Consider the following 25,645-nt stretch of genomic DNA (forward strand, 5'->3'; position numbering starts at 1 on the left):
CCAGAATCACAATTTGGTCTTTTCTTTCCTCTTTCCCCCTGAGTCAGGAGCTCCACCCTTCTTTAGCCAGCCCTATAGAATTGAGAATTAATCAGGATGCAAACTATATACTGTATAGCTCAGCAAATACAAAATCACAGATTCTGGCCTGGTTTGGCCTAAGAGATCAGCATAACTTAAGAATTTTCTGGTTCTCAGGACCACAGCCACGTTGAAGCATTTGGAGTTATTGCCCTATTCGAGGATGTCACAATTGCCCATAAACGGAGATACTGCCCCCCTTTTCTTTTTACTGTGGCCTGTAATTATTTCTGGGGGCCCCCTTAGTAATAATTTCCTGCATAAGGCCCTACTGATTCTCCCACTTTGCCCATTTTTCTATTTCAGTCCTTTCCAACCCAGGTCTTTCTCTGCTTAGGTCCCCAAGAAGTCCATATTCTCTGTCATAGGTTCCTTTTTATCCAAGACAATCTTCTCTCAGCTCAGATCTACTGAGGAACATAGAACTGTAGAGTTTTAGAGATGGAAAGGATTCTCTAAGTCCTCTAGCCCATTTCCTTGCCCAAAATAGATAAATCCCCTATAGAAATAGATTGCCAACAAATGGTTATCAAATATGAACTTTAATGATCCCAAAGTAACTCCTATTTTTGGAATTATTAGGAAGTTTTTCCTTATGTTGAACTCAAATCTGCTCACTCTAACTTCTAGTTCATGGGACCATAGATAGAGAGGCCACCTAGTCCAGCCTCCTCATTTTAAAGATGAGGAAACTGAGACCTAGTGAGGTCAAGTGGCTGGCCCAAGGTTACACAAGTGATAAGTGGAAGAGCCAGCGTTCAAGGCCAGGTGCTGTGACCTTTGGGTGCTTTCCACACTAGGCCATAATGGAGTAATGTAGAAGAGACTCTCTTCCATGTCATGGTGTTTTAAGACAATAATGTGCCTCCAAAATCTAGCTTCAGGCTAAATACCTTTATTTCCTTCAACCCATCTTTATATGGTGAGATTTCTTGTCCTCTAAATATCCTGATTGCCTTTTTCTAAATGTACTCAATGCCCCTCCTAAGATGTGGTGCCCAAAACTGTCCACAGTTCTCCAGAAAGAGTCCCAAGTAAGCCCCCCAGGTCTTAGCCTGGTTTTTCAGGCCCCCTATAACCTGACTCCAACCTGCCTTTTCAACTTTTTCTTCCACTGTTGTCCACTGACTTCTCAAATCAGGAGACTAATTTTCATTCCCAGAACACATTCCAGGTTTGCATCTCTGCCATTTTTCATCCCTTGCCTATTTCTAGTCTAAAAGGCATATCCTGTCATACATCAGCAAATTTGAAGGTATTAAGGGGAAGTTATAGAGACAATGAGGTAAATCTCTCAGATTTCATTTGCACTTTGTAGCCAGTTAGCTCCTTTTCAGGTATGAATGAATCATTCTGGACCTGGTAAAACACAAGAGGCTTTTGGCTAATTAATTTGCATATGAAAAGGCAGAAATAATGAACTTGCTAAGATATAGTGTCTCTACCTTTTCCCCAATCACTTGTTTATTATAAGCCAGCAGTTTTAAAAAATCTGGGAAGACCTGAATCATTGCCTGATTATGATCTAGCCTACATAGATGAAGATCTAGGAAATATACTGTATGATAAATTAGGATGAGGTCTCTCACCAAGGAGACCCAGCCCAGAATCCAGAATAAGTGAAACCTCTGATCTTCAATCTCCTGCCTGAGAGATGGCCAGCTTCAGAGCCAAGGCCCTTAGTGAGCAGACCTGGGGGCAAAACTTCTACCAGACCTAAGCTAAAGGTCCCTAGTTTTTTTCTGAAAGAACACAGCAGTACTCAAGTCAAGAACTGTAGCTGAGCCTGAGGCTGGACAGTGGAGACTACACCTGACCATCCAGAAGCAAACCAGGGAATTCAGCAGAGGGACCCACCTAGATGAGGATTGCTTAAGGATTTTATGGTGAAAAAAATGACTTCCAGGCCCTGAAGAGCTAGGATCTTGGATTTGTCTTTGCCACATGTATATCCTACATGCGTATTTTTCTATGTTGTACTGTATATTTGAACCCACCCTTCTCATGGGTGTTACATGCATAAAAGTGTACCCCAGGCTTATAGGACAACATTTGCTATGGATATACCTTTTCTAAGAGCTTGTTGTGTTCATTGGCTATTCCTGGGAGCCATACTGATGGGGATTCATCAACTAGGATTACAGACCCACAAAAGTTCCTACCCCTAGAACCTGTGAGAATAATAGCTGCGCTCTGAGGACCTTGAAGGGGGAGCTGTGGTAATCAGTCGCTCCAGAGAGGGCTGCTCGAGAATGTTTCCCTTTCTGTCTCTGGGAGTTGAAATTCTCCTCACCCTTTACATTTCAAATGAAATTTCACCTCCTTCATGAAATCTGTACCTCATCCCCACAACTGATCTATCTCTTTTTACTTCTCTCATAATCTACCCCAGCCTCAGTGGAAGATGTGTCTCACTCCCTCTCTTTGCTAACACCAGCTCAAACTGAATGCTACTTAATTATGATAGCCAAGCTTGACCCCACAGAAGAGATGAGGAAATGAACCTCCTGCCCCTCTGGGACAGTTGGCACAGTTTGTCTGGTGATTGGTTTTGATGAACCCCATCCCTCTTTTTATTTTCATTCTTTGTTAGAAGAAATGGTCCTGTGGACAGGATAGGGGAAGCGATACATTTGGAAATGAAGGTGACAGAAAAACAAACTATATCAAGCAAATCTTAAAATATATGTATATATATAAAGGTCTTCATCATCTGCTTCCAGCCCCTCTTTCTAGGCTGATGACAAACCATGACTGGCCATGATACCCTGTACATTCCAGTCCAACTAAACTGCTTGTTATTCCCTGGAAGGGCCACTCTTTTCTTGCTTCCATGCCTTTGCCCACCGCTCCTACATTTCCTCCCCCGTTGTCTTCTGGGTCTCTTGGAAACCATCTCCTTCTAGGCTCAGCTCATGTGCTCCCTTGAGGCAGGAACTGATTCATGCTTTATCTTTGTATATATGGAACACTTGGTAAGGTACCTGGCAAATGAAATTCTTAATAGAATTTGATAGAATCCAATCCAATTGAATTGAACCAAGCATGGGTTCAGTTCGTAGTTGTCAACCATCTCAACGAAAGTAAGGGGCCAAGTGCTCATTTGATCTGATAAGGTCACTTGTGACTAATATACAATATACTAATATACAGAATGAAATCTTACAGCAAACTAACAAAATACTCTTTGTCTTTTAAATTTCAAAAGTTAAAACACCATCAGTTTTCTCTTTTATATACTAAAAAGTATATGTGAGTCGAATTTCATATAAACTATTCAGATGGGATTGTAAAAGGATTTTCAACATTCTCCACCAGGAGTTTCTACTTCTTAAACTGTGCTATTCCCCATTTTTGGACAATAAATGAGTGAATTTTTTTTCAGGGCTTCCTTCTGTGCAGAGCCCAGGAGTTGAGTTTCAACATGAGCATCCTTGAGGCAGAGCTACCTGTAACCACTGGAGGGCGAGCTAAAGCCAGGAGCCCAGCCTGCTCCCAGCGCCTCAGCCTCTCCTGGCTTTCTAGGTGGCAGCTCAGGGGCGAAAGATTCCTGAGCCTCACCTCACTTCTGCCACATCTTCAGCCTCCGCTTCCGGAGCTCATCAGTGATTCCTTTGTGCAGTTTGACCCAAGGGGAGCTCAGCCCTGAGCTGGCAAGCTCCAAGCACCACCTCTCTGGCCTGCAGTGGGGCTGTTTCCGCAATGGCAATATTTTTCTACTGATTCAGCCTAGCACATTTTTGAAAGGCAACAAACCCTCCTATAGTGAACATGGAGGTGGGGATGGGAAGGAGCTAAAACTAACCATCTAATTGAAAAGTCAGAGTATATTCATAAAACAAGGGGAGAACGCTTTTTCAGAGTAACAAGTTAAATACAGTTTAATACAAACTGAACCAGTAAGGGGATGGAGGTGGGAGTGGGTGTTAGTTAAGGAAAGCTTCTTGAAAGAGGTGACTTTTTAGCCGAATTTTAACAGATGTGGGAAACTTGGTTTGGCAGAATCACAGAGGTACCAAATGACAGTGAGTGGTAAGGAGCAGGTCTAGGGCCACGGAAGAGCCACCTTTGAGAAGCTTCCCCAGTCTCCCCACTCCCCACCCCTTGCAAAGACTTTTCACCTTGAATTTCAAAAGCATTTTGCACCTCTTTGGTTGACTTAAAGTTTATTATAGTTGCATGTATATGCATATACCTTCTGTCCCTACTAATCTGTGAACTTCACAAATGCAGAAATTCTAGTATCCAAACTTTATTTCTTCCCCAATTCTGCACATAGTGCTTTGTTCAGTGTAGATACTCGCTCTAATAAGCATCACTGATATTCCAGCAACTGTACTAGGTGCTAAGGACACAAAGATAAACAGCATGGTCCCCACCCTCAAGTGCCTCCTACCTTTATTGAAAGAGAAACCACATACACACACACAAAAAATTAGATAGATATGGCCACTTCAGGGATCAGTGAATAGAGCATTGGGCAAGTCACTTAACTTCTGTTTGCTTCTATTTCCTCATCTGTAAAATGGGGATAATAACAGCCCCCACCTCTAGGGTTATTGTAAGAATCAGATGAGATAGTGATTGTAGAGTGCTTAGAGTTCCTGGCACATAGGAAGGACTCTATAATGGTGGCTTTTTTTTTTTTGGTAGGAGACAGCCCTTGAGCTGTGCTCTGAAGGAAGACAGGGATTTACTGGGCAGAAGTAAGTAGAAAAGGCATTCAGAACCATGGGGAAGAGCGTCTATAGAAAAGTAGAGGCAGGAGAGCAGGATATGGCGCCCGGACAGCAATAAGGACAATTTGGAGAACGCAGAAGGAGTGTTCTGGTTGTTCTGACTAAAATGAAATTGTAATGGGCTTTAATTGCCAAAGAGAGGGGGGAAGAAACTTGATAAAGGTGAGTTGTTGCTCATTAGACTCTTGAGAACAAAAGACTTTATAGCTATGCCTCCCATCACTCTAGGGAAGTAACATGATACATGGTACATAGTCCTAAATCAGAAAATCTGGGTTCAAATCCCATTTGACTTATGACTTTAGGCTCATTTCCTTTCTGAACCTTAAATTCCTAAAATGAGGACCGGTATTATTAGGTGATCTCTCAGGCTCCTCCCAACTCTGACATTTTGTGATTCTAAAAATCTTCCTTCAGAAATGACTCCTTAATTCTCATCTTACTGCCCTAACGTGGGCTTTAGACAGGGAGAACTAGAATAATGCCATGTATCTTGTCAGTTCTTTTTATGGTTGCAAAGAATTGGAAATTGAGGGGGTGTCCATCAGTTGGGGAATGGATGAACAAGTTATGGTCTATTAATGTGATAAAATCCTGTTGTCCTCTAAGACATTATGAGCTGGCAGATTTCAGAAAAACTTACATGAGCTGATGCTGAGTGAAATAAGAACCAAGAGAACATTGTACATAATAACAGCAACTGGATTCAAGGATTAACTCTGATAGACTTAAGCCTTCTCAGCAATGCCATGATCTAAGACAGTTCCAAGGTTCTCATGATGGAAAATGCCAACCACATCCAGAACTATAGGGTCTGAATGCAGATTGAGGCATATTGTTTTCTCTTTTTTTTCTCTCTTTCTCATGGTTTTTCCCTTTGGTTTTGATTCTTCTTTCACAACATGACTAATATGGAAATAAGTTTAACAAGATCATACATGTATAACCTTTATCTGATTGCTGTCTTGGGAAGGGAGGAGGAGAAGGAGAGAGGGAGAAAAATTAGAACTCAAAATATTACAAAAATGAATATTGAAAACTATCTTCATGTGTAATTGGGAAAAAATAAAATATTATTAGAGAAAAAAAAGAAAATGTGCTTGTCAGCGAGTGAATGAAACCTCTCTTCCATTAGTGTTCAGAGTAAGATGGGGGCAGGGAGCTTAGCCAGCCAGGGCACTCTAATCCGACCCAGTGAAGTATGAATGTGTTTCAAGAAACTTCCTCAAGCATGGAATAAGTAAGCCTCGTGTAAATCATGCCACATAAAGTTGCCCCTCTCTCTGCTCCCTACCACCACCACCCCTCCCACCCCCTCCCCTGTGCTGAGCACCAGACCCTCGAACTGAAGCTTCATTGTTCCCTATTGGGAATTTGCACTCCTTGGTCCATGATTCCCCCTGCAGGCTTTTCCTCAGGAATGTCTCTCCAAAAATAAACCATCAAAGCTTTAACCAGTCGTTCCCTCTGGGTCTATGAGTCACTACAGCATTAATCACTGGACAGGCAAATCCTCTCAATGCCAGTGGGCATGGCTTTAGCACTTAATAAAGCTATTTCAGAGACAGACCCATATGGGTGAAAAAAGAGAAAGCTTTCCTCCTCTTCTGAGTCAGCTACTACCTTGTGCTCTTATCCTTGCCAGTCCTGAGTCCTTAGGGACTGACATCCCATTCAGTCTGCAGCCTGATTCACTAATGAAAGCTCAGCTTCTCTTCAGCACATCCCTTATTCGCATCCTCAACTCTACTTCTAATGTGCTGATGTTCCAATTTACCTCAGTCTTCTTCCTTAGTCACTAATCCCCTATCCTGTCTACAACCCTGATCCTGATTGAATAATATCTCATCTGTCTGCAGCCCTACTTCTTGTTCAGTAATCTGTCAGTTCTACTTCTGATGTCATTGCACCTCTGCCTTACAACTCCAGATCCTGTTCTTTGTTCTCACCAAGCCCTCCAATCCCCCCACCCCTCAGTTCTTTCTCAGGCTATCACCACTGCAGTGGAAGCACTCTCTTCCGTTCCACATTTTAACACTTTGATGAAAGAGTTCAACTCTACACTGCCCTCTTCTCTCCAGTCCCTTGCCCCTTTATCCTCTTGAAGATCTTGACCTTTCAAACCACCGCCTTGGGTTATTCCCAGCATTGGCTTCCTTCACTCCCACTCTCATGCTGCTGAATGAAAATGGAGAAAAATTACAAAAATCGTGTTGACTGGGTCCACTATGAGTTTATATTACATCATCTCCACCGGGCCCTCACTTGGACAGAGGCAAACCTTTGACATCTCCCTAATTGAATCACCATCTTACTACAGTGGCTTTTCCAAACCTTTTTTTTTTCTTTTTGGAGGGGGAAAGCAGGGCATTTGGGGTTAAGTAACTTGCCCAAGGTCATATGGCTAGTAAGTGTTGTGTCTGAAGTCAGATTTGAACTCGGGTCCTCCTGACTCCAGGGCTGGTGCTCTATTCACTGCACCACCTAGTGGCCCCTCCAAACCTTTTTTTTTAATCCTTCCTCAAACTTCTCACAGTTCCCTCTCCCTCTTCCTCTCAGCTGAGAGCTTTGTATCATATTTGACTGGAAAAAAAAATGAAACCTTCACTAAGACTTCCTTTTTTCCACATCTCAGATTGTCCATATGCCTTCTGCCACTATCTCCTCTTTTATCCCTGTTTCACATGAAGAGGTAGCCCTTTTCCTTGTCAAGGCCAACCCCTATACCTACACAAGTGGTCCCATGCCATCCTGTCTTCCCCAGCAGGTTACCCCCCTCTATCATTTCTCCTCTCTTACTAATATTCCATCGATCCCTATCTGCTTTCAGTTTCAGCCTCCCTACAGTTTTGCTGCTGCCTACAAATGTGCCTGTATGTCCCCCCACCCTAAAAAAAGCAAAATGAAACACAATTGATGTGTCTATCCTTGCTAGCTATCATCCTTTACATCTCTTCCCTCTTCTGGATGGACTTTTGGGAAAAACCATCTAGAGTAAATGATTCTACCTACCTTCCACTCACTCTCTTCTTAACTTTCAACATTCTGCCTCCATCATTTTCTCTGGCTGTCCCCTAGGACTGTAATTCTCTCCCTCCCCAACCTAACCTCCTGACTTCCTGGCTTCCTTCAAGTCTTAGCTAGAGTTCCTCTTTCTGTAAGAAACTTTCCCAGTCACCTTTTTCCATTGTTTGCCCATTGCTCTCCCACTGGACTATTGCTCCTTGAAAACAAAGACTTTCTTCTGTCTTTCTTTGGATCCCCTGCACTTTATCCAGTACCTGGCATATGGTAGGATGCTTAATAAATGCTTGTTGACTGATTGATAATTGCAATCAGGAGGGAAACTGTTAATTAGGAAAACGTCTCAGAAGCAAATTTCTCTAATAAAGTCTCCAAGATATAGAGGGCACTGATTCAAATACATAAGAACAAGAGCCATTCCTCAGTAGATAAATGGTCAAAATTGGGGGGGGGGGTACCTATTAGTACAAAAATATTGATAGCAACTGTTTTGTGTGGCAAAGAATTGGAAATCAAAGGGATGCCCATCAACTGGGGAATGACTAGACAAGTTGTGGTATATAAGACTTATATTAATTGATGCAAAGTGAAGTGAGCAAAACTAGTAGAACGTTGTACACAATAACAGCAATGTTGTATGATGATCAACTGTGAATGACTTAGCTATTCTCACTAATACAATGATCTAAGAAACTTCTGAAGGACTTATGAGAAAAATGCTATCCACCTCTAGAGAAAAACTACCGAAGTTTGAATACAGATCAAAGCATACTATTTTTCACTTTCTATAATTTTATGGGTTTTTTCCTTTTAGTCTGTTTCTTTCACAAAATGACTAATAGGAAAATATGTTTTACATGATTGCACATATATATTAAATTGCTTTTGTTTCAAGGAAAAGGGAGAGAGAAATTTTGTAACAAAAAAAATTTAATCGATGTTTAAAATTGTCTTTATGTGTAACTGGAGGAAAAGAAAAAAAAATTTTTTTTTTTTAAAAGCTACCTTGGGCAGCTAGGTGGTACAGTGAATAGAGCACCAGCCCTGGAGTCAGGAGGACCTGAGTTCAAATCTAGCCTGAGACACTTAACACTTACTAGCTATGTGACCTTGGGCAAGTCACTTAACCCCAATTGCCCTGCCTTCCCCCCTCCAGAAAGCAAAAAAAAAAAAAAAAAAAAAGGTACTACCTTGAAAGACTTGAGAGCTCTGGCCAGTACAATGACAGAAGACCAATGATGAAGCATGCTTCCCACCTCCAGACAAAGAGTGATGAACTAGTGATGCTGAATGAAACTAAATGTTTGGACATCACAAATATGTGAGTGACTTTTGCCTAACTAGGCTTATTTGTTAAAAGGATGCTTTTGGTTTGCTTTCTTTGGAGGGGGGGAGACAGAGATATAGATTTGTTGTTATTGTTGGTCAGTCGTTTCAGCCATGAACTTCTCTTTGTGACCATTTGGAGCTTTCTAGGCAAAGATACAGGGGTGGTTTGCCATTTTCTTCTCCAGCTCATTTTGCAGATGAGGAAACTAAGGCAAACAAGGTGAAATGACTTGCTTGGGGTCGCACAGCTAGTAAGTATCTGAGGTCAGATTTGAACTCAGAAGATGTCTTCCCGACTTCAGGGACAACATTCTGAGCACCATGGCACCACCTAGCTGCCCTAGAGCTGTAGATGGTGCTAGAAGAAGGAGGGGGAGGAGAGAGTGTGTCATTGAAGCATTTGAAAAACACACTGGAGAGAACTGAAGGAGCCTTAAAGAGGGACACGGATGAGCAGGACCATTTTGAAACTCGCACATTGCATTTATTAGACCTTTTGGTGAAGATCTGAAATGTTCCATGCATGCCTCTTTTTTCTGTCCCTTGTCTAGCATGGGCTCTGACAGGTTCATTGTCCTTGTACTGACAGGCCAGATGCCTAGAAGGGCACAACATGCTACTCCCCTCTGAACTCTGGGAAACCCTGAGGAGCTGGGGGTGTTTTTCTGGCATGACAGCTCATAAACTCCATGGGTGTGATTCTCTCATTAATTGGTATCAATTAGCTAGCTAAACTTAGCTTTTTAACAAATGAATATTTACCAAGGTAGTGTCATAAGAATAGTTGGTATAAAATATCCCCCCACACCCTTCACCACAAGTCAGAGATACTCTTTCCTACAAGTCCCTGCAGAGTCCAAGGGCTAGTCAGCTCCAGCTCAGAGTATATAATATGGTGAAAGGGTAGCTGAGAGCTCCTAGGACCTACATGAAGCCCCTCTTCAGTGTGGGATAGCTGTGTGCTGGCCTCCTCAGAGTCCTCAAGCTGACTTTCCCTTCTCATTAGCTTGGACATACTCAGCTCTGATCTTGGCAGCAGACTGGAGGTTTTCCCCAGATCATCTACAGGGCCCAAAGATGAAGTTAGCATGCATGAAGTACTGAGCTATCCGTTTATTGTCCTAGTAATGATTACAATGCTTCCACTTGTAATCCTGGCTACTTTGATGTTTTATATGCCTACTAGTAGATTATATTGTTTAAATGTTTCTACTAGGAACATTGAGGAGGCAGAGTTTTCATGGCAGCTTTCCAGTACAAGAGTTGATTCAAGTAAACATTGTATTGTGTATTAAATAACTTTGTGTTATTTGTTAAATAATCATACTTTGTAGAAGTAACTTCAGTGAAGCTCCCCCTCCCCCTGCCTATTGAAAAATACTGTCTAGTTATGTATCAGAATAACCTTAGTGAACTACAAACAGTTACCATGTCTGCGCAGGTGTTAAGCTAGTGTAGGGGTCATGAGTAGGTTATGGCTGAATGAACTTGGAGCCGCGTTTCCGTAATTTTGTTGTTTTTTAGTTATTTTAGTTGTGTCTAACTCTTCATGATCCTATTTGAGTTTTTCTTGGCAGGAATACTGGACTGGTTTGCCATTTTCTTCTCCAGTTCATTTTACAGATGAGGAAACTGAGGCAAACAGAATTAAGTGACTTGCCCAGGGTCACACAGCTAATAAAGACCTGAGGCCAGGTTTGAACTCCAGTCTTCCTGACTTAAAGTCCAACACTATACCTCGCTGCCTATTGACATAATTAGGGATATACAAAAAGTCACTTTGAACCTGGAAGCATCTGGAGAGTTCAAAGAAAGAGATAAAGGGCCAGAGGAGCCAATGTACATACTTATGAAGTTGATTTTTAGAACCCAAGTTTAAGACTTTACCTTTATTCCTGTTAAATTTCATCTACTTGATTCAGCCCCATAATTCTAGCCTATTGATATTTTTTTGGATTCAGATTCTGTCATTTGGTATGTTAGTTATCCTTTCCAACTTTGCATCATCTGCATGTAACTGGGGCCCAGAGCTCTGAGCTCTCTCATGGATGTGAGCTAAGCTTAGGCGTCAACCAAAAAGATCCCTTTCTCTTGGCTTGTATTGTCCCTGCACAGAGTTTATTTTCAGAAATCTGCATAGACAGTTCATGCCTAGGTCTCCACTGATGTAGGTGATAGGCTTCCCGGTACCTCTACAAGCTTTCAAGAAAATAAATGCATCATCAGATTTGGGACAGCCTCAAATAAAATGTGCAAAACACAGAGGCTTCATAGAAGCCCATAAATAAATGTAGAAAACACACAAAGAGGGCAGCCAGGTAGCACAGCAAGTAAGAGCACCGGCTCCAGTGTTGAGAAGACCTGGAGATCGAATCCCGGGCTCAGACACTTAGCACCCACCCAGAAACACCTGGCCGTGTAACCTTGAGCAAGTTACTTTAACCCCAATTGCTTAGGGGCGGCCAAGTGGCTCAGCAAGTAAGAGTACTGGCTCCAGTGTTGGGACGACCTGGAGATCGGATCCCGGGCTCAGACACTCAGCACCACACCCAGAAATAACTGGCCGTGTAACCTTGAGCAAGTTACTTAACCCCAATTGCTCAAAAAGAAAAAAAAAAAAGAAAACACACAAAGGATTTGCAATAACTCACAAGCAATGAAAACAGTTATCCTCTCTCGGGTGGATCCCACCTTTTCACACAGTTCCCCTCATATTCCTACTACCTCTTTGTAGTTTGGACTCTTGGGAAGCTAAGCAGGCAATGCCCCAATACTGCAATAAGTCTCTGTTGCATTTCATAGATTTGTCTTGAGGGCTTGTACTCCTCAGGAACAAAAATCTCAATAACTCACAATAATAGAGAATAAGAATCTGGATCTTCTGTTTCCCCATGCTGTCCTTTACCACACGTGGGCTAAAAGGGCAGTCTTTTTTCAAAGCAGTACAACGTGCTTAGGAAATTGCCCTTCCTGGAATAAAAGGCCAGGACCTAGATTCCAGTAGCACACTGCATAGGAAGTCTCCTGGAGAGATATCCAAGGAGGTTAGATTCCTGGGTTCCTGAATTTAGGTTCTTTTATAAGGCAACCCTAAATCTGTACCTGCCTAAGAAATCTCCCATCTCAGACTAAATGAGTGAGTGCCTGGATCCTGCCTACTTTGGCTAAAAGGCCAGATCCAAGTACTTTCTAACTTAAAAGGGTTTCTTGTAAATCATCTCCAAAATTAACATTATTAAAAAAATTCTCCCACCCCATGCAAAATCACATGCCCCCTTCTGCCATGGTCCAAAGTTACCATTAACAACCCTTAGGAAACTGTCTCCAAGGACAGCAGAAAGGAAAAAGGCAAAAAACAGTCTAAAGTGGTCCATCATCTCTCTAATAGGCCAGAGTAAAGGACTTGGCTCCTCTCAAAAGAATTCATCAAATAAAAGTGGGGCCCAACTAATTTATCTTGGTGGCAGCTCTAATCAATGAAAAACAGCCTCCAGAAGGCTCCAAGGATGGTTCCAAACCAGCCAGTTCATTTTGGGATAGCCCCATTCACCAAAACTCAAGCAGATATCATTTGTTCTCAAAATGAGGGACCAAAAGATATATCCACCCTCTATATGGAAATGAAATCAAAAGTTCCAAAGGCTTACCTCCCTATAAACCCATCAGACGGATTGAAGAATGCTCCTGATAGTTGTTTGCTAGTCTAATAAGTATACTATCCAAGCCTTTATGCAAGTCACTGATAAAAGGAAATATTAAATAGCACAAGACCACATACTGGGGCATTCACTAGAGATCTTCCAAGGTGACATTGATCCATCATTGGCTGTTCTTCAGTTCACCCATTCAGCCAGGTCTGAATCTTCCTAACTATGTCTAGTTCTTCCTTATCTCTGCCATATCCATGAGAATAAGAAGTTTTGGTCAAATGTGTAGTGAAAAGTTAGAGGACTGAATCTGAAATCCTTTACTTACTACCTATGTACTTTGCTGAAATCTAGGCAAACTGTATCTCTAACATTCACCAGACCTACAGATAGAGATGTCTAGACTTGGATAATGCAGGAACTTGTTTTGCTTGACAATGCATATTGTTACAGGGGTCTTCTTTCCTTTTTGTGATTGGGAGTGTGTGGGAGGGAAAGAAAATAAATACTGGTCAACTAGAAATTAAAGTAAACTTAATTAAACAAAAGAAGTTTAAGGGATGGCTAGGTGGCACAGTGAATAGAGAGCACCAGCCCTGAGTCAGGAGGACCTGAGTTCAAATTTGGCCTCAGACACTTAACACTTACTAGCCCTGTGACCTTGGGCAAGTCACTTAACCCCAATTGCCCTGCCTTCTCCCCTCTCCCCCCCCCAAAAAAAAGTTTAAGTGAATACATTCTGGAATTTTGCCAGAAATACAAGTCAAACTCATAGGCTTATAGGTAGTAATTTACATTCTCCATTACCAGTTGCTTTTATTTTTTTAAACCAAACAACCTTTGTCCTTCTCTAGGCCTGCAACATCTCGTTCTTCCTCCATAATCTTTCAAAGCTCAAAGCTAAACAATGACTCAGCAATTGTATCCACTATTTCCTTCAGTGTTGTGGGATGTAGGGGACAGATGACTTGAATTAATCAGACAGAAATGAAAACAGAAAAATGGGTAATGAATTTTTGAAGGGCAGAGGAGAGTTGAAGGAACTCCCTTCCTTTTTTAGGTCAGTTTTCTTAATAAAGTAAAAGGCTAAGCCACCTGTTCTTAAGGGGTGGGGTGGAGGTAGAGGGCAGTGCTTAACACAGACCTAGCTTATACTAAGCACTACATAATGATTATTCCCATCCCTTTCCTTCTGTAGGAGGTTGAAGGTTTGAAGAAAATGGAAAAGGTTTGAGATAGTCATTGTGGAGAATGACAGGGAGAAACAAAAAGAATAAAATAGGAGTATCACTTTGAAGGCAATTACTTGTAACATATACTACACAATTTAGCATTTAATTATAAACTATCATATTTGATTCCCAACTAGACTGTAAGACCTTTAAGGACAGAGAATTGTCTTTTTCTCCTTTGTGGTCCTCCACAATATCTAGTACAAATTAAGTGCTGAATAGATTGTTTTTTCCCTTTTTTATGATAAATTTCCTTTATGCCTTTTTTGCATCAGAATTATTTTCCAATATACCCACCCATTGATTGCTCCCTTGTAATGAAGAAAAGTTTGAGCAAAACCCAGCAAACAAAAGCAACTGTATCCTAACCAATACTTGTTGATTTACTTGCCAGATTTTCTCCACCTGCATATTGCTGGGTACATAGTAGGTCTTAGGAAAAGAGACATTGATTAATTGTTGGATATGAGAAGCTTCACAAATAAAAAAAATCGATTGTCTCCTTAAGCCATATACTCAACCAATGTTTTGATTTAAGCGTTTTCTATTACCTTATGTGGGAAACAGAAAACGAACTTGAAATTGTTTCTGTCTCTTGCAGAATGTTCCATCCTGGGTACAGACATTGAACTTCAGATCATTGAAAATGACATCGTGAGCATAGAGAGTTTCTTCAAAGCTTGGCTCCAAGACAGTGGGACAGACCGAGAGCATCTCCATCTCCTTCTTCCTCCACAGTGTTCCAGCAGCTTCTCCAGTGCCAGATCAGAACCAAGTACAGTACCCCCAATATACAGTACCCCCACAGGAAAGGCTACCATAGGAATAGTGTAGGATTCAGGTGAAAGGTATAAGAGAAAAGCTAGCAGATGGCATGGTTGAGGATGGGAGATACCAGTGCATCAGAAGTTCTGATTATTAGTAGAGTTGTGATATATCATCTACATGGCTTCCCAATTTAAAAAGATTTATGAAGAAAATAATCAAAGAATGAGATAACATATGAAAAATATTTCATAAACCATAAAGTGCTATGTAAATGAATTGTTAATATGCAGTGAAATAGGCTGAACATAATTTTTTTCTATTGATAATATGGTTCACAAGCTGATAGGGCTTCAGAAGCATCATTCTGCATATCAGTCTGCACCATACGGGTGAAGTGCAGGCAAGGCAGTGAATGATAATTTCCAATTGCTGGCATATTACACCAGCATCGGTAGGGTTTATGGAGTAGCGAGTGGTTTTATATCTAGTGAAGGACCTCAGTGTACCGTGGCACAGACATGTATTTGGTGATGCTCCTCTTCTCTGAGCTTCAGCTGGAAGATCCCTTCTGCTAAAGGCAGAGCATCTGAGGAAGTCTGGACTTGTCTTGCTGACTACTTCATGTTTCAGCTGAGAGAGGAAGCAACAAAGGGAACTACTTCTGTGGACTTAATCCTGAGCAACAAGGAAGTTGGTGATATGGAAATGACAGGAACTGTTTAGGCAGTGGCCAAGTATGGAAGCAGGCTGAGCCCCAAACTTCCTTTGGGTCCTTTTCTCCCTGACCACTGTCTCCTGGAACCCTGGCTAGAATCCTGTACATTGCTAGATTTGCACTTTGAAGTTTTGGGGAACAGATTTCAAAGAGTTCAGAGAAAAGATAAGGTCAGATGTTGAGAGCTCTCAAAGGAAATGCCTCTGAAAAGATGAGGCTCTCAGAAATAAAATTCTAATAATAAAATCACAAATTGTAGAGACAACATGGTGCAGTGGATAGAGAACCACCCTTTGAAATCAGGAAGACATTGGTTCAAGTCCCAGCTCTGCTCCTTATTGGCTGTGTGACACTAGCTAAGTCATTTAAGCTCCCAATATCCTGAGAAGACCCCTCTCAACATTGGTGAAAGGAGTTTACTCCCTGGAAGTGCCCTGAACCCTTGAATCCCAGATTTAGTCCTGTTCCATCCACAATCACAGATTAGAGGGAAAGGAGTTGTCTAAAGATAAAGCTTCGGATTCACAGAAAGTTCTTTAATTGGTTCATTTAAAAGTATATGCACAAAAATCAGAAGGGTGAATAAAAAAAGTAGGATGAGCCTACAAGAACACCATCAAGAAGACTAAAACCTAGAATGAACAAAGGCTGCAAAGATAAAAAAGAAAGAAGTGCTGACAACACAAAAACATTGATCTGTGTTTAGAAAAAGGTGAAGAACGAAGAAGGATAGGACTACTTTTTTTCTTTAATTTTAATATATATTTTATTTTTCCCCAATTACATGTTAAAACAATTTTGAACATTTTTTTTTATTTTTGGAGGGGGAAAGGCAGGGCAATTGGGGTTAAGTGACTTGCCCAGGGACACAGGGATAGTAAATTAAGTGTCTGAGGTCGAATTTGAACTCAGGTCCTCCTAACTCCAGGGCCGGTGCTCTATTCACTGTGCCATCTAGCCTCCCCCTGATGTTTTGGGGTTTTTTTAAGTTTTGAGTTGCAAAATCTCTCTTTCCTATCTCGAGATAGTAAGCAGTCAGATAGATATAGGTTATACATGTGCAGTTATGTAAAACATTTCCATATTAGTCATTTTGTACAAGAAGACTACAAAGAAAGTGAAAAATAGCATGCTTCAGTCTATATTCAGACAATATCATTTCTTTCTCTGGAAGTGGATAGTTCTTTATCATTAGTCCTTTGGGATTGTCTTGGATCATTGTATTGCTGAGAATAGCTAAGTCAGTCACAGTTCTTCATTGTTCAGTATTACTGTTACTGTGTACATTGTTTTCTTGGTTCTACTCACTTCACTTTGTACTTTCATGTAAGTCTTTCCAGGTTTTTCTGAAATCATCCTGCTTGTCATTTCTTATAGCACAATAATACATTATCACAATCCTATACCTTGTTTAGCCATTCCCCAATTGATGGGCATCCCTTTAATTTCCAGTTATTAAGGGTAGGACTACTTCTAATGCCAGATGATAAAATAGTAACAGACCACAAAGAGGAGAAAAGTATTCTCTGACTCTTTTTTTTGTTTTAGCTTTTTTCTGGTCTTCTCTATGATGTCATCACACTAGAAAGGATAGAATGGACATAGTTAAGAAACCCATTTCCCCTTCTACCTCCTCCTGTACCTGAAATCATTCCCTCTGCCTATCCCTCTACTCACCTTTTTTCACCATGCACTGTTCTTCTGTGAGCAGACTTTTTATGTTATCTACCTTTTCCACAAATATTCATTCCATCTTCTGGCCAAAACGAAATCTTAATTTCCTTTGATGACGGAAATATGTCAAGGAGGCTACCATTACGTACAGACCAAAACAACAAAGGTATATCTGAGAATTATGGGTCTCTCAGAAAAATACATAGAAGCTAACAACCTGAAGGTTGTATAAGGAAACTGCCCAGATGTATTGAAAACAGTTTAGAGAACAAATCTATTAGAATCCATAGGCTGCCAACATAGAAAGTTTAACAGAAGTATAGTTACCAGATTTCAGAGCTTAGCAATCAAGGAGAAAATCACATCTTTGAAAGCAGCCAAGAAGAAGCAAGCTACAAATCAGTAAGCACCTATTCAAATCATGCAAAGACAAGAAATGAAAGAAGAGGATGGAATGCAATATGCTGAAAAACAAGGGAAATCAGTCTATAAAATTAATAATCCTGAAAATCTAAGGCTATTCCAACATGGAGAAAGGTGCTTCTTTTATAATATCATAAACTTCAGTCATTTCCTGATGAGATATCCAGAACTGGGCACAACCTTTGACATAAAAATTGGTGAAAGATGAAATTTAAGTGAAGTAATCTGGAATTGAATGCAAAGAAGGATTAAGTGTTAACAATCTTAAGGAACTAATAAGTGTTTTATCACTTTTAAGTCAAAACTGGCATAAAAGTCACTGAAAAAACAAAGGCTAAGAATTTAAGGGAAGAATCTCTTAAAAAGGGAACAGAATTTGAACATCAGCAAGACCAAAGGGAAGGTGTTGGGAGAAGTTAAATAATTTTTCTTGAAATTAAGTGCCACAAGTAAAGGTTAATTAACAAAGATGTAGTAAGTGAAAGGGAGAGTGAAAGTGATTCTTAAACCACATTCTTATATGGTATACCTACAGAAAAATAAATTTTAAAAGATGTTAAGACAACATCAGTTAAAGAAGAATCCCAGGGTCTAGCTTTGGTGTGAGCAAGAGGGAAGGGAGTGAAGTGTAGTTTAATCATAAAATTAGAATGTTACAAGTAGATAACCATTTTACATGATTTAGACATAAAGGGTGACATCATAAACTTTAGTGGAACTTGGAAGAAATTTTACCTGTAGGATCTACAGATAGGGGGAGAGTTCATGACAACATAAGAGAGATAGATGTACATAGGAGGGAAAATGTATCATTTTGATTACATAAAATTAAAAAGGTTTAGAAGAAAACTGGGCAAAAAAAAATCTTTGCAACAAGTTTCTCTTATAAAGGTCTCATTTCTAAGATATATGGGAAACTGAGTCAAATTTTCAAGAAAAAGAACCATTCCCTAAATGATATATGGTCAAAGGCTATAAATAGGCAGTTTTTAGGGGGAAGAAATCCAAGCTATTAATGGCTATATTTTTTAAAAATACTCCAAATAATAATAATAACTGGAAATGCAAATTAAAACAGTGCTGGGGTTTCATCTCATACCCATCAGATTGGCTAAGGTGATAAAAAATGAAAATAAAAAATTCTAAAGTAGATTTGGGAAAACAAGACTTTAATGCATTATTAGTGGAGCTATGGATTAGTCCAACTGTTCTGGAAAACAATTTGGAACTACACCCAAAAAACTTATTAAACTGTGCATACCCTTTGACCTAACAATACTGCTACTGGGTCTATTCCCCCAAAAGAACAAAGAAACATCCCAAATATACAAAAATATTTACAGCAGCTCTTTTTGTAGTGACAAAGAATTGAAAACTGAGGGGATGCCCATCGATTGGGGAATGGATCAACAAGTTGTGGTATATGATCAAGATGGAATACTGTTATACTGTAAGAATTGACAAAGGCCACAGTTTCAGAAAAACCTCAGAAGATTTGTATGAACTAATGCAAAGTGAAGTGAGCAGAACTTGAAGAATAATCTATATAGTAACAGCTATATTGTAAAGATAATCAACTTTGAAAGACACAGTGACTAATTAAAATTCCAGAGGACTCATGATGAAACATGCTGCTCACCTCCAGACAGGGAAGTGATGGAGTCAGAGTGCAAATTAAAGCATTATTTCTTCTCTTTCTTTTTCTTTGTTTTTTGAATATGGCTAATAAGGAAATATGTTTTGCATGACAATACATGTTTATAATAGATTTTAGTTTTCTTGCCTTCTTAGTAGGTGCAGGAAGAGAAGGGAAAAGAGATAGAATCCAGAATCAAAACTAAAATAAAATTGAATTAAGAAATAAAAAACAGTAAACAACTTGACACAGCTATGACTGAAAGATGCAGACCACAGTTCCTGTCAGAAAAGAAAAAAAAAGTTGATTCTCATTGATTAGGGAATGAATCTAATTAAATATCACTGTGCTATAAGAAATATTGAATAAGATGAATATAGAGAAGCCTAAGAAGACTTGGATGAACTGCAAAGGGAACATGAAAAACAACACTCACAACGACCACATTGGGAAGAACAACAACAAAATCTAAGCTGAAAATTCTGAAACTATCACAACTAAGCTTGGCCTCAAGCAAGGTAGGAGAAGATGCCTCCACAATGTGGAACACTGGATATAACGATAGACTTTTTTTGATATGTTGGTGTTTCTGAACTTTCTTTTTCCTTTCTCTTCTTTTTCTTTGCTGAGACAGCTTGATGGACCTGGAATCAGGAAGACCTGAGTCTAAATCTGGCCTCTGACACTTGCCAACTATGTATCCCTGGGCAATTCACAACCTCTATTTGCCTCAGTCTCCCCAGGTGTGCAATAGGGGAAGTAATAGTACCCACCTTTCAAGGTTGTCATAGGATCAAATGTGATTAATATTTGGAAAAACACTAAACGTGGTACCTGGTACATAATTGGTACTTAATTAATGTTTCTTTTATTTTTTATTCTTTACTATAAGGGAGGGCTTTGTGGGAGAAAATATAATAGAAAATATAAGTGATATAAAATCAAAAGATATATGCATACATATGTTTAAGGACTGAATTGTTACAAAGCATATGTGTGTTTGATCTGGGTAGGGGGAAATGGGATTTGTATTAGTGCAAGGGCTAATAGGCCCTACTTTCTCTACAGATTAAAAATAAAACAGTAGGGGAGAAAAAAGAAGAGAATTTGATGGAGTAAAGAAAAAACTTAATATAACATGGTCGATTTAGAAAATCCTAGAGAATAAACCAAAAAGCAAAAATCAATAGCCTTAGTAAAGTAGCAGGATACAAGCAAATGCACAAAAGATCACTAGCATTTCCATACTTTACTAACAAAAACTAGGAAAATGAGGTAGGAGGAATAAAATTTAAAATAACAATAAGATGTGTATTAAATATCTTTTCTAGCCTACTAAGACATGCATTCTTTATATAAATGCAGTTTAGATACTCAAATAGAGCTGTGGCTTCAGTGGTATGAATTTCCCTTCCAGCAACACATATTACAAGCCAGCCACACCTGACTCTTCTATGCAGTTCTTAACCAATAATATGATTACAAAACAATTTTAATAAAAATTAAGGCAGATTTTAAAAAGTCGAGAGATACTCAATGTGTTGCCCAGGCTACACTGATATACAGTGTTGGGAAAGATCATACTGCACAAGTTAATCTGTAAATTTGCCACTAGGCCTTTCAGATGACCAAAAGGCTACCTTATAGAGTTTTTTTTTTTTGCTTTTCTTTTTTTGAGGGCAATTTGGGTTAAGTAACTTGCCCAAGGTCACACGGCTAGTTTTTTTGTGTGTGTGGTAAGTGTCTGAGGCCGTATTTGAACTCAGGTGCTCCTGACTCCAGGGCTGACACTGTATTCACTGCACCACCTAGACGCCCCGCCTTATAGAGTTTTTGAAAGTAATAATAAGTCATATGGAAGTGTGAATGGTCAAAAAATATCTAGGAAAACAAACAGGAATGAAGGAGTTTGGTCTTTAATATGATCTCACATTAAAGTCGTAATTATCAAGATTATGGTATTAAATATAAAAACTGAATGGTCTGACAGTGTAATAGATAAAATACACAAAACTTAGAAGGAAATGCCTCATGCAGCCTAATTTTTAATAAACCTAAGACCATGAAGTACTAGAGAAAAAGTAATATTCAAAAACTGCTGGGAAAATATATAACTGTAGTGTCAGCTAAGTGGCACAATGTATAGAATAATGGGCCTGGGGTCAGGAACTTATCTCCCTAAGTTCAAATCTGACCTCAGACACTTCCTAGCTGTGTGACCCTGGACAAGTCACTTTTAGCACTGTTTGTCTCAGTTTCCTCATCTGTAAAATAAGCTAAAGAAGAAAATGGCAAAACACTCCACTCTCTCTGCCAAGAAAACCCCTAAAAGGGATCACAAAGAGTCAGACAGCTGAAAACGACTAAACTGAACTGAATAGTTCATAATTAACCATCATCCTTTATAAGATTTTACAAGTGGAGATAGATAGATATGTATGTATGTCTGTATGTTTACATACACATCTTAAACAGGTATTACTTTGGCTTCCATCTCTCTCAAGCTGACAGTAAGTCAGTTGTTGACTAAGGTTTGCTGACAGGGTCTCCTTGTTAGACAATTGATTTGCACTGGTTAAAGTTTGATAGAAAAATAAAATACATGTCAATGTCATTTCTTCTCTCTATTATACACCTTTCATTATCATTTACTTACATAAATAGCTCAAGATTAATTTGTTTCAGTTGTATGCCCCATCTTTTTCTCAGTCTTCTCCTTCTAGCTCTTTACTAATTATGATCTTTGCTCTAATACATTGACATTCTGCCTATACTCAGCCCATTTAAGGATGGCTTTCACCTTCATGACAAGTCCTGTCCTGTCTGTTAAAATATAGTCAATTTCACTTTTCGTGATGGGATTCAGGATGCACCATGTCCAGTGCCTACCAGTTATTTTCTCAAATAAAATATCTGTAGTGTAATGGTGTCTACCCTTGCCCGGTACCACACAGTAAGCATTTTGACTATATTTTTCCCACTCACCAGGAGTGACTAGAAGAGGCAACTTTGTTTTTAAAAGACCCTGTGGCAGATACTCCAGCCAATTCAACTCCAACCCTTCAGTTCCTATTTTTTTTCTGTGTAGCTAGCAATTGGGTAAATTCCCAGAGCAGAGAACCGAAGTAGTTTCGAAACTAAGGTTGTACCATCAACACTCATATAAAACAGTGCTCAGAATCACAAATAATCAGAGAGTGAACATCAAAGCTGCTAAGGTAGCTTTTTTGTTCGTCAAATTAACAAAGACAGTAGAAGAGAAAAATCAGGGTTGGTAGGGTGTGTGGCATCCTCCTTCCCGGAAGTCTTGCCCTCCCCCCTCCACCCACCATACTAATTTAATCAAAGAAAATTGATACAGTTACTATAACTATGTAAGTAAAGAGCATTTTTAGTAGCAACAGAATTCAGATGAAAAACATTGGGGCAATGTGGTTATTTAAACAGCATATACCTATTCTTTTAACAGACAAAACTATTAAGGTAAAGTGGCATGTACAGTCAGCCTAAATCGCTTTTTTAATGTTTTGCTTTACTGATTTTGGGACATACAATTAGAAAGACACTGGGATCAGGGGAAAGTTGTGTGATGTGTTGAAACAAAAAATAACAATTTTTTTTTATTTTTAAATGGAAGGGGAAAAGAATGAGAACGTGGTAGAGCATGGCTACCAAACCCCCAGGAGAACACAGCAATCCCTCCTTCTTTTGGATCCTTCCTCTTGGCCAGTCCTAAGGACTTTTCATCCTTGGGAATATCGTGGGCAAACAACCCTTCTAGACAGGAACAGTTTAAAAATAAAGCATTGCAGGACCTTGTTTTCCCTTCTTTGTCCCAGCAAGAGCCCACAATGAGGCCGTAGCCATCAGCTGACTCCCCGGCTTCTGCTTTCCAGGCCTTCCCATTTCTGCTGCCTTACAAGAACTCAGCCACGGACAGCTGCACGAGGAAAGTTCTGAATGTAACTGGCAAAGGGCCCCACTGCAGGTTATGGCGTTGGCTTCCTCTCACACAGAAGATAATGTTCCCCATAGACAGATTAAAAGCAAGATCAGTCACATAAGTGCCAAAGCAATACAGGATTCCCACTGTGCCAGCTCATTACCCACCAAAGTGAAGGTGCTGCTAAAGCCAGGAGAGCAAGGACACCCTAGTTGCAAGGGGTCATACAGACCTCCCAAATGAGTCCTGCCTTTAGGCAGCCAGTGTTCCTTCTCTCCCTCACCAACCTGCTGCCCAACCCTTGGCTTATGTGTTCTTTGAACTGTGAAAGAGGAATGGGTGGCAGTTAATGTCTCCTAATTGCATGCCCTGAGGGAGGCTATGACCCACAAGCCTTCCCTCTGATGCCTGTTTTATTGCAGTGTGTCTGAAATGTGATCTTCAAGAGCGACTTCTTAACCCAGCCCTCCTCCCTGGCACAGCAGAGAGTCCCGGAGGAGACTTCAGCTCATTCTACCAGATGGCCCCCCAGTCAGCAGCATCATGTTACAGACTCCGAGTGATCAAGTAAGGTGCCAGAGTGTCCCTAGACCCCCCCAGCCCCCATCAGTGCAGACTCATGAGTCTACAATTCAATCTTCAAACAGGCTGTGGACCTCAAGGCAGTCTCTCCCTGCCAGCCTGAGGGTTAGGAATGGAGCACTCAGACCATGAAAGCAGGTGGGCCTAGGGTATAAAGGAGAGAGGTCAGGATGCACAGTGAGCCAAGGCCAGGGGGTTGTGTGGAAAGCAGTACCCTGCATTGAGTGAAGATTCCAGGCTCCCTGCAAGTGATGAGGAGGCTGGAAGATTGACAAGCACAGGAGGCTGGACTGGGGTGGAGGGTGGGGAGGGAGGTACACAGCATAGGAAGGGAGGCTGCTTAAAATGAGTAGAAGGAGGGCTGGATTTGGCACCAGAGGACCTGGCTTTGAATCCTCACTTTATGTGACCTTAAGCAAGTAGGGGCTTCACTTTCTTCATCTGTATAAGGGGATTGTACAAGTTGATCTCTAAAGTCTCTTGCAGTTCCTGATTCTATAATGCTGATGAAATGAAGGAACTTTCTATCCTGCTTCAAATTACTTTTGTTTCCCTCCAGTCTCCTCAGGAGTCAGTCTCTTAATGTCACTGGCCTAGAGGTTTTTGAGAGAAGATATTTCCATGTACCTGGCTAGGGTGAGAAGTTCAAGGGGGAGCAGAAGCAATTTCATTTATATTCATGGCTATGACCTTTAAATAATGACTTATTACTTTTGATTTAGTAGCAGGAAGAATTTCTGCCAGAAAAACAGAAACTTTGGCTGTCTATAAAAATATTAGTCCAGGCAGTGGATCAGCATCTGGACTAGATCAGGGTTAAATGAGAATATGGAGAAGGAATAAGTAGGAGAGCTTCAGCTCTGCTACTTACTGCCTTTGTGACCTTACACAAGTCATTTCTCCCCCATCTATGCAACAGTGGCATTTGACTAGATGATCTCATAGATATCCTCTAGAACTAAATCCCGTGTTTCCCCAATAATAAGACACTGTCTTATTATTTTTTTGGACAGAAAAACACCAGAGGGCTTATTTTCAGGGGAGGGCTTATTTTAATGAACATTGACAGCAATTTTAATAAACAGGTAAATGTGAACAAAAAAATGTACCTTTATTCAATAAGCAAATCACTGGGGAAGAACAGGATGACGCGCTCACTGCTGCAGCTCGGAGCGCGGTGTGCGTTTCACGGTGGGGGGGAATGGTGCATACAGAGGGTACTGTAATGTAGCATGTAGCGCAGGGGATCACCTTCACTACAGTAGCAATCTCAATAGGGCTTATTTTCGGGGGAGGGCTTATTTTAGAGGAATCTTACACAGTAAGGGGAGGGCTTATTTTCGGGATAGGTCTTATTATCGGGGAAACACAGTCCTTGATCCTCTGACCTTGTAAATTGTTGTAAGAAAGAAACCACACAACCCAGGAAAGTGTCCCCCATCACTTCACTTTGCATTTCTTCCCTTTAAATTTTTCCCTGAGAAACAATCACTGACCATTGGCCTGACTTTCAGATGCAGGAGTGAGAGAGGCCTGGAGGAGAAGGAGGAGGGTAACTCTGCCTGTGCATCACCGGGCTGTGGTGTCTGCATGCTCTCCCTGTGGGAGTATCTCCTTCCATGTGCGTAGTCCTAGGACACCACCATCACTGTACACATGCTGCCTCCGTAATCTCCCTAACCATGCTGATCACTTAGCGCTCCTCTACCGGAAGATCTCCGGGGAGCACATACATCAAAGGAGATGCTATACCCAAAGTGCTTTGCAAATCCTAAAACCCTAAGTAGATGTCAGCTTTTCCATATTACTGCTTTTCTATAGATTCCCATTTCCCATTAAACAAAATAGTAAT

At 40.4% G+C, this 25,645-nt stretch overlaps 1 protein-coding gene across 1 annotated transcript in view; it reads left to right on the forward strand.

Moving 5' to 3' along the window:
• M1AP (meiosis 1 associated protein) overlaps positions 1 to 25,645 on the forward strand; it is a 93,567-nt gene that overhangs the window by 52,135 nt on the left and 15,787 nt on the right. The window contains exons 4-5 of the mRNA XM_069071783.1: positions 14,654 to 14,827; positions 23,634 to 23,778. Coding sequence (XP_068927884.1) covers positions 14,654 to 14,827; positions 23,634 to 23,778 — 319 coding nt within the window. The remainder of the gene's footprint in view (positions 1 to 14,653; positions 14,828 to 23,633; positions 23,779 to 25,645) is intronic.

The sequence above is a fragment of the Petaurus breviceps genome, unplaced genomic scaffold (assembly GCF_028583685.1).
Source record: "Petaurus breviceps papuanus isolate PSGF00001 unplaced genomic scaffold, PetGlider_PUasm1.0 140, whole genome shotgun sequence".
Lineage (NCBI taxonomy): Eukaryota > Metazoa > Chordata > Mammalia > Diprotodontia > Petauridae > Petaurus > Petaurus breviceps.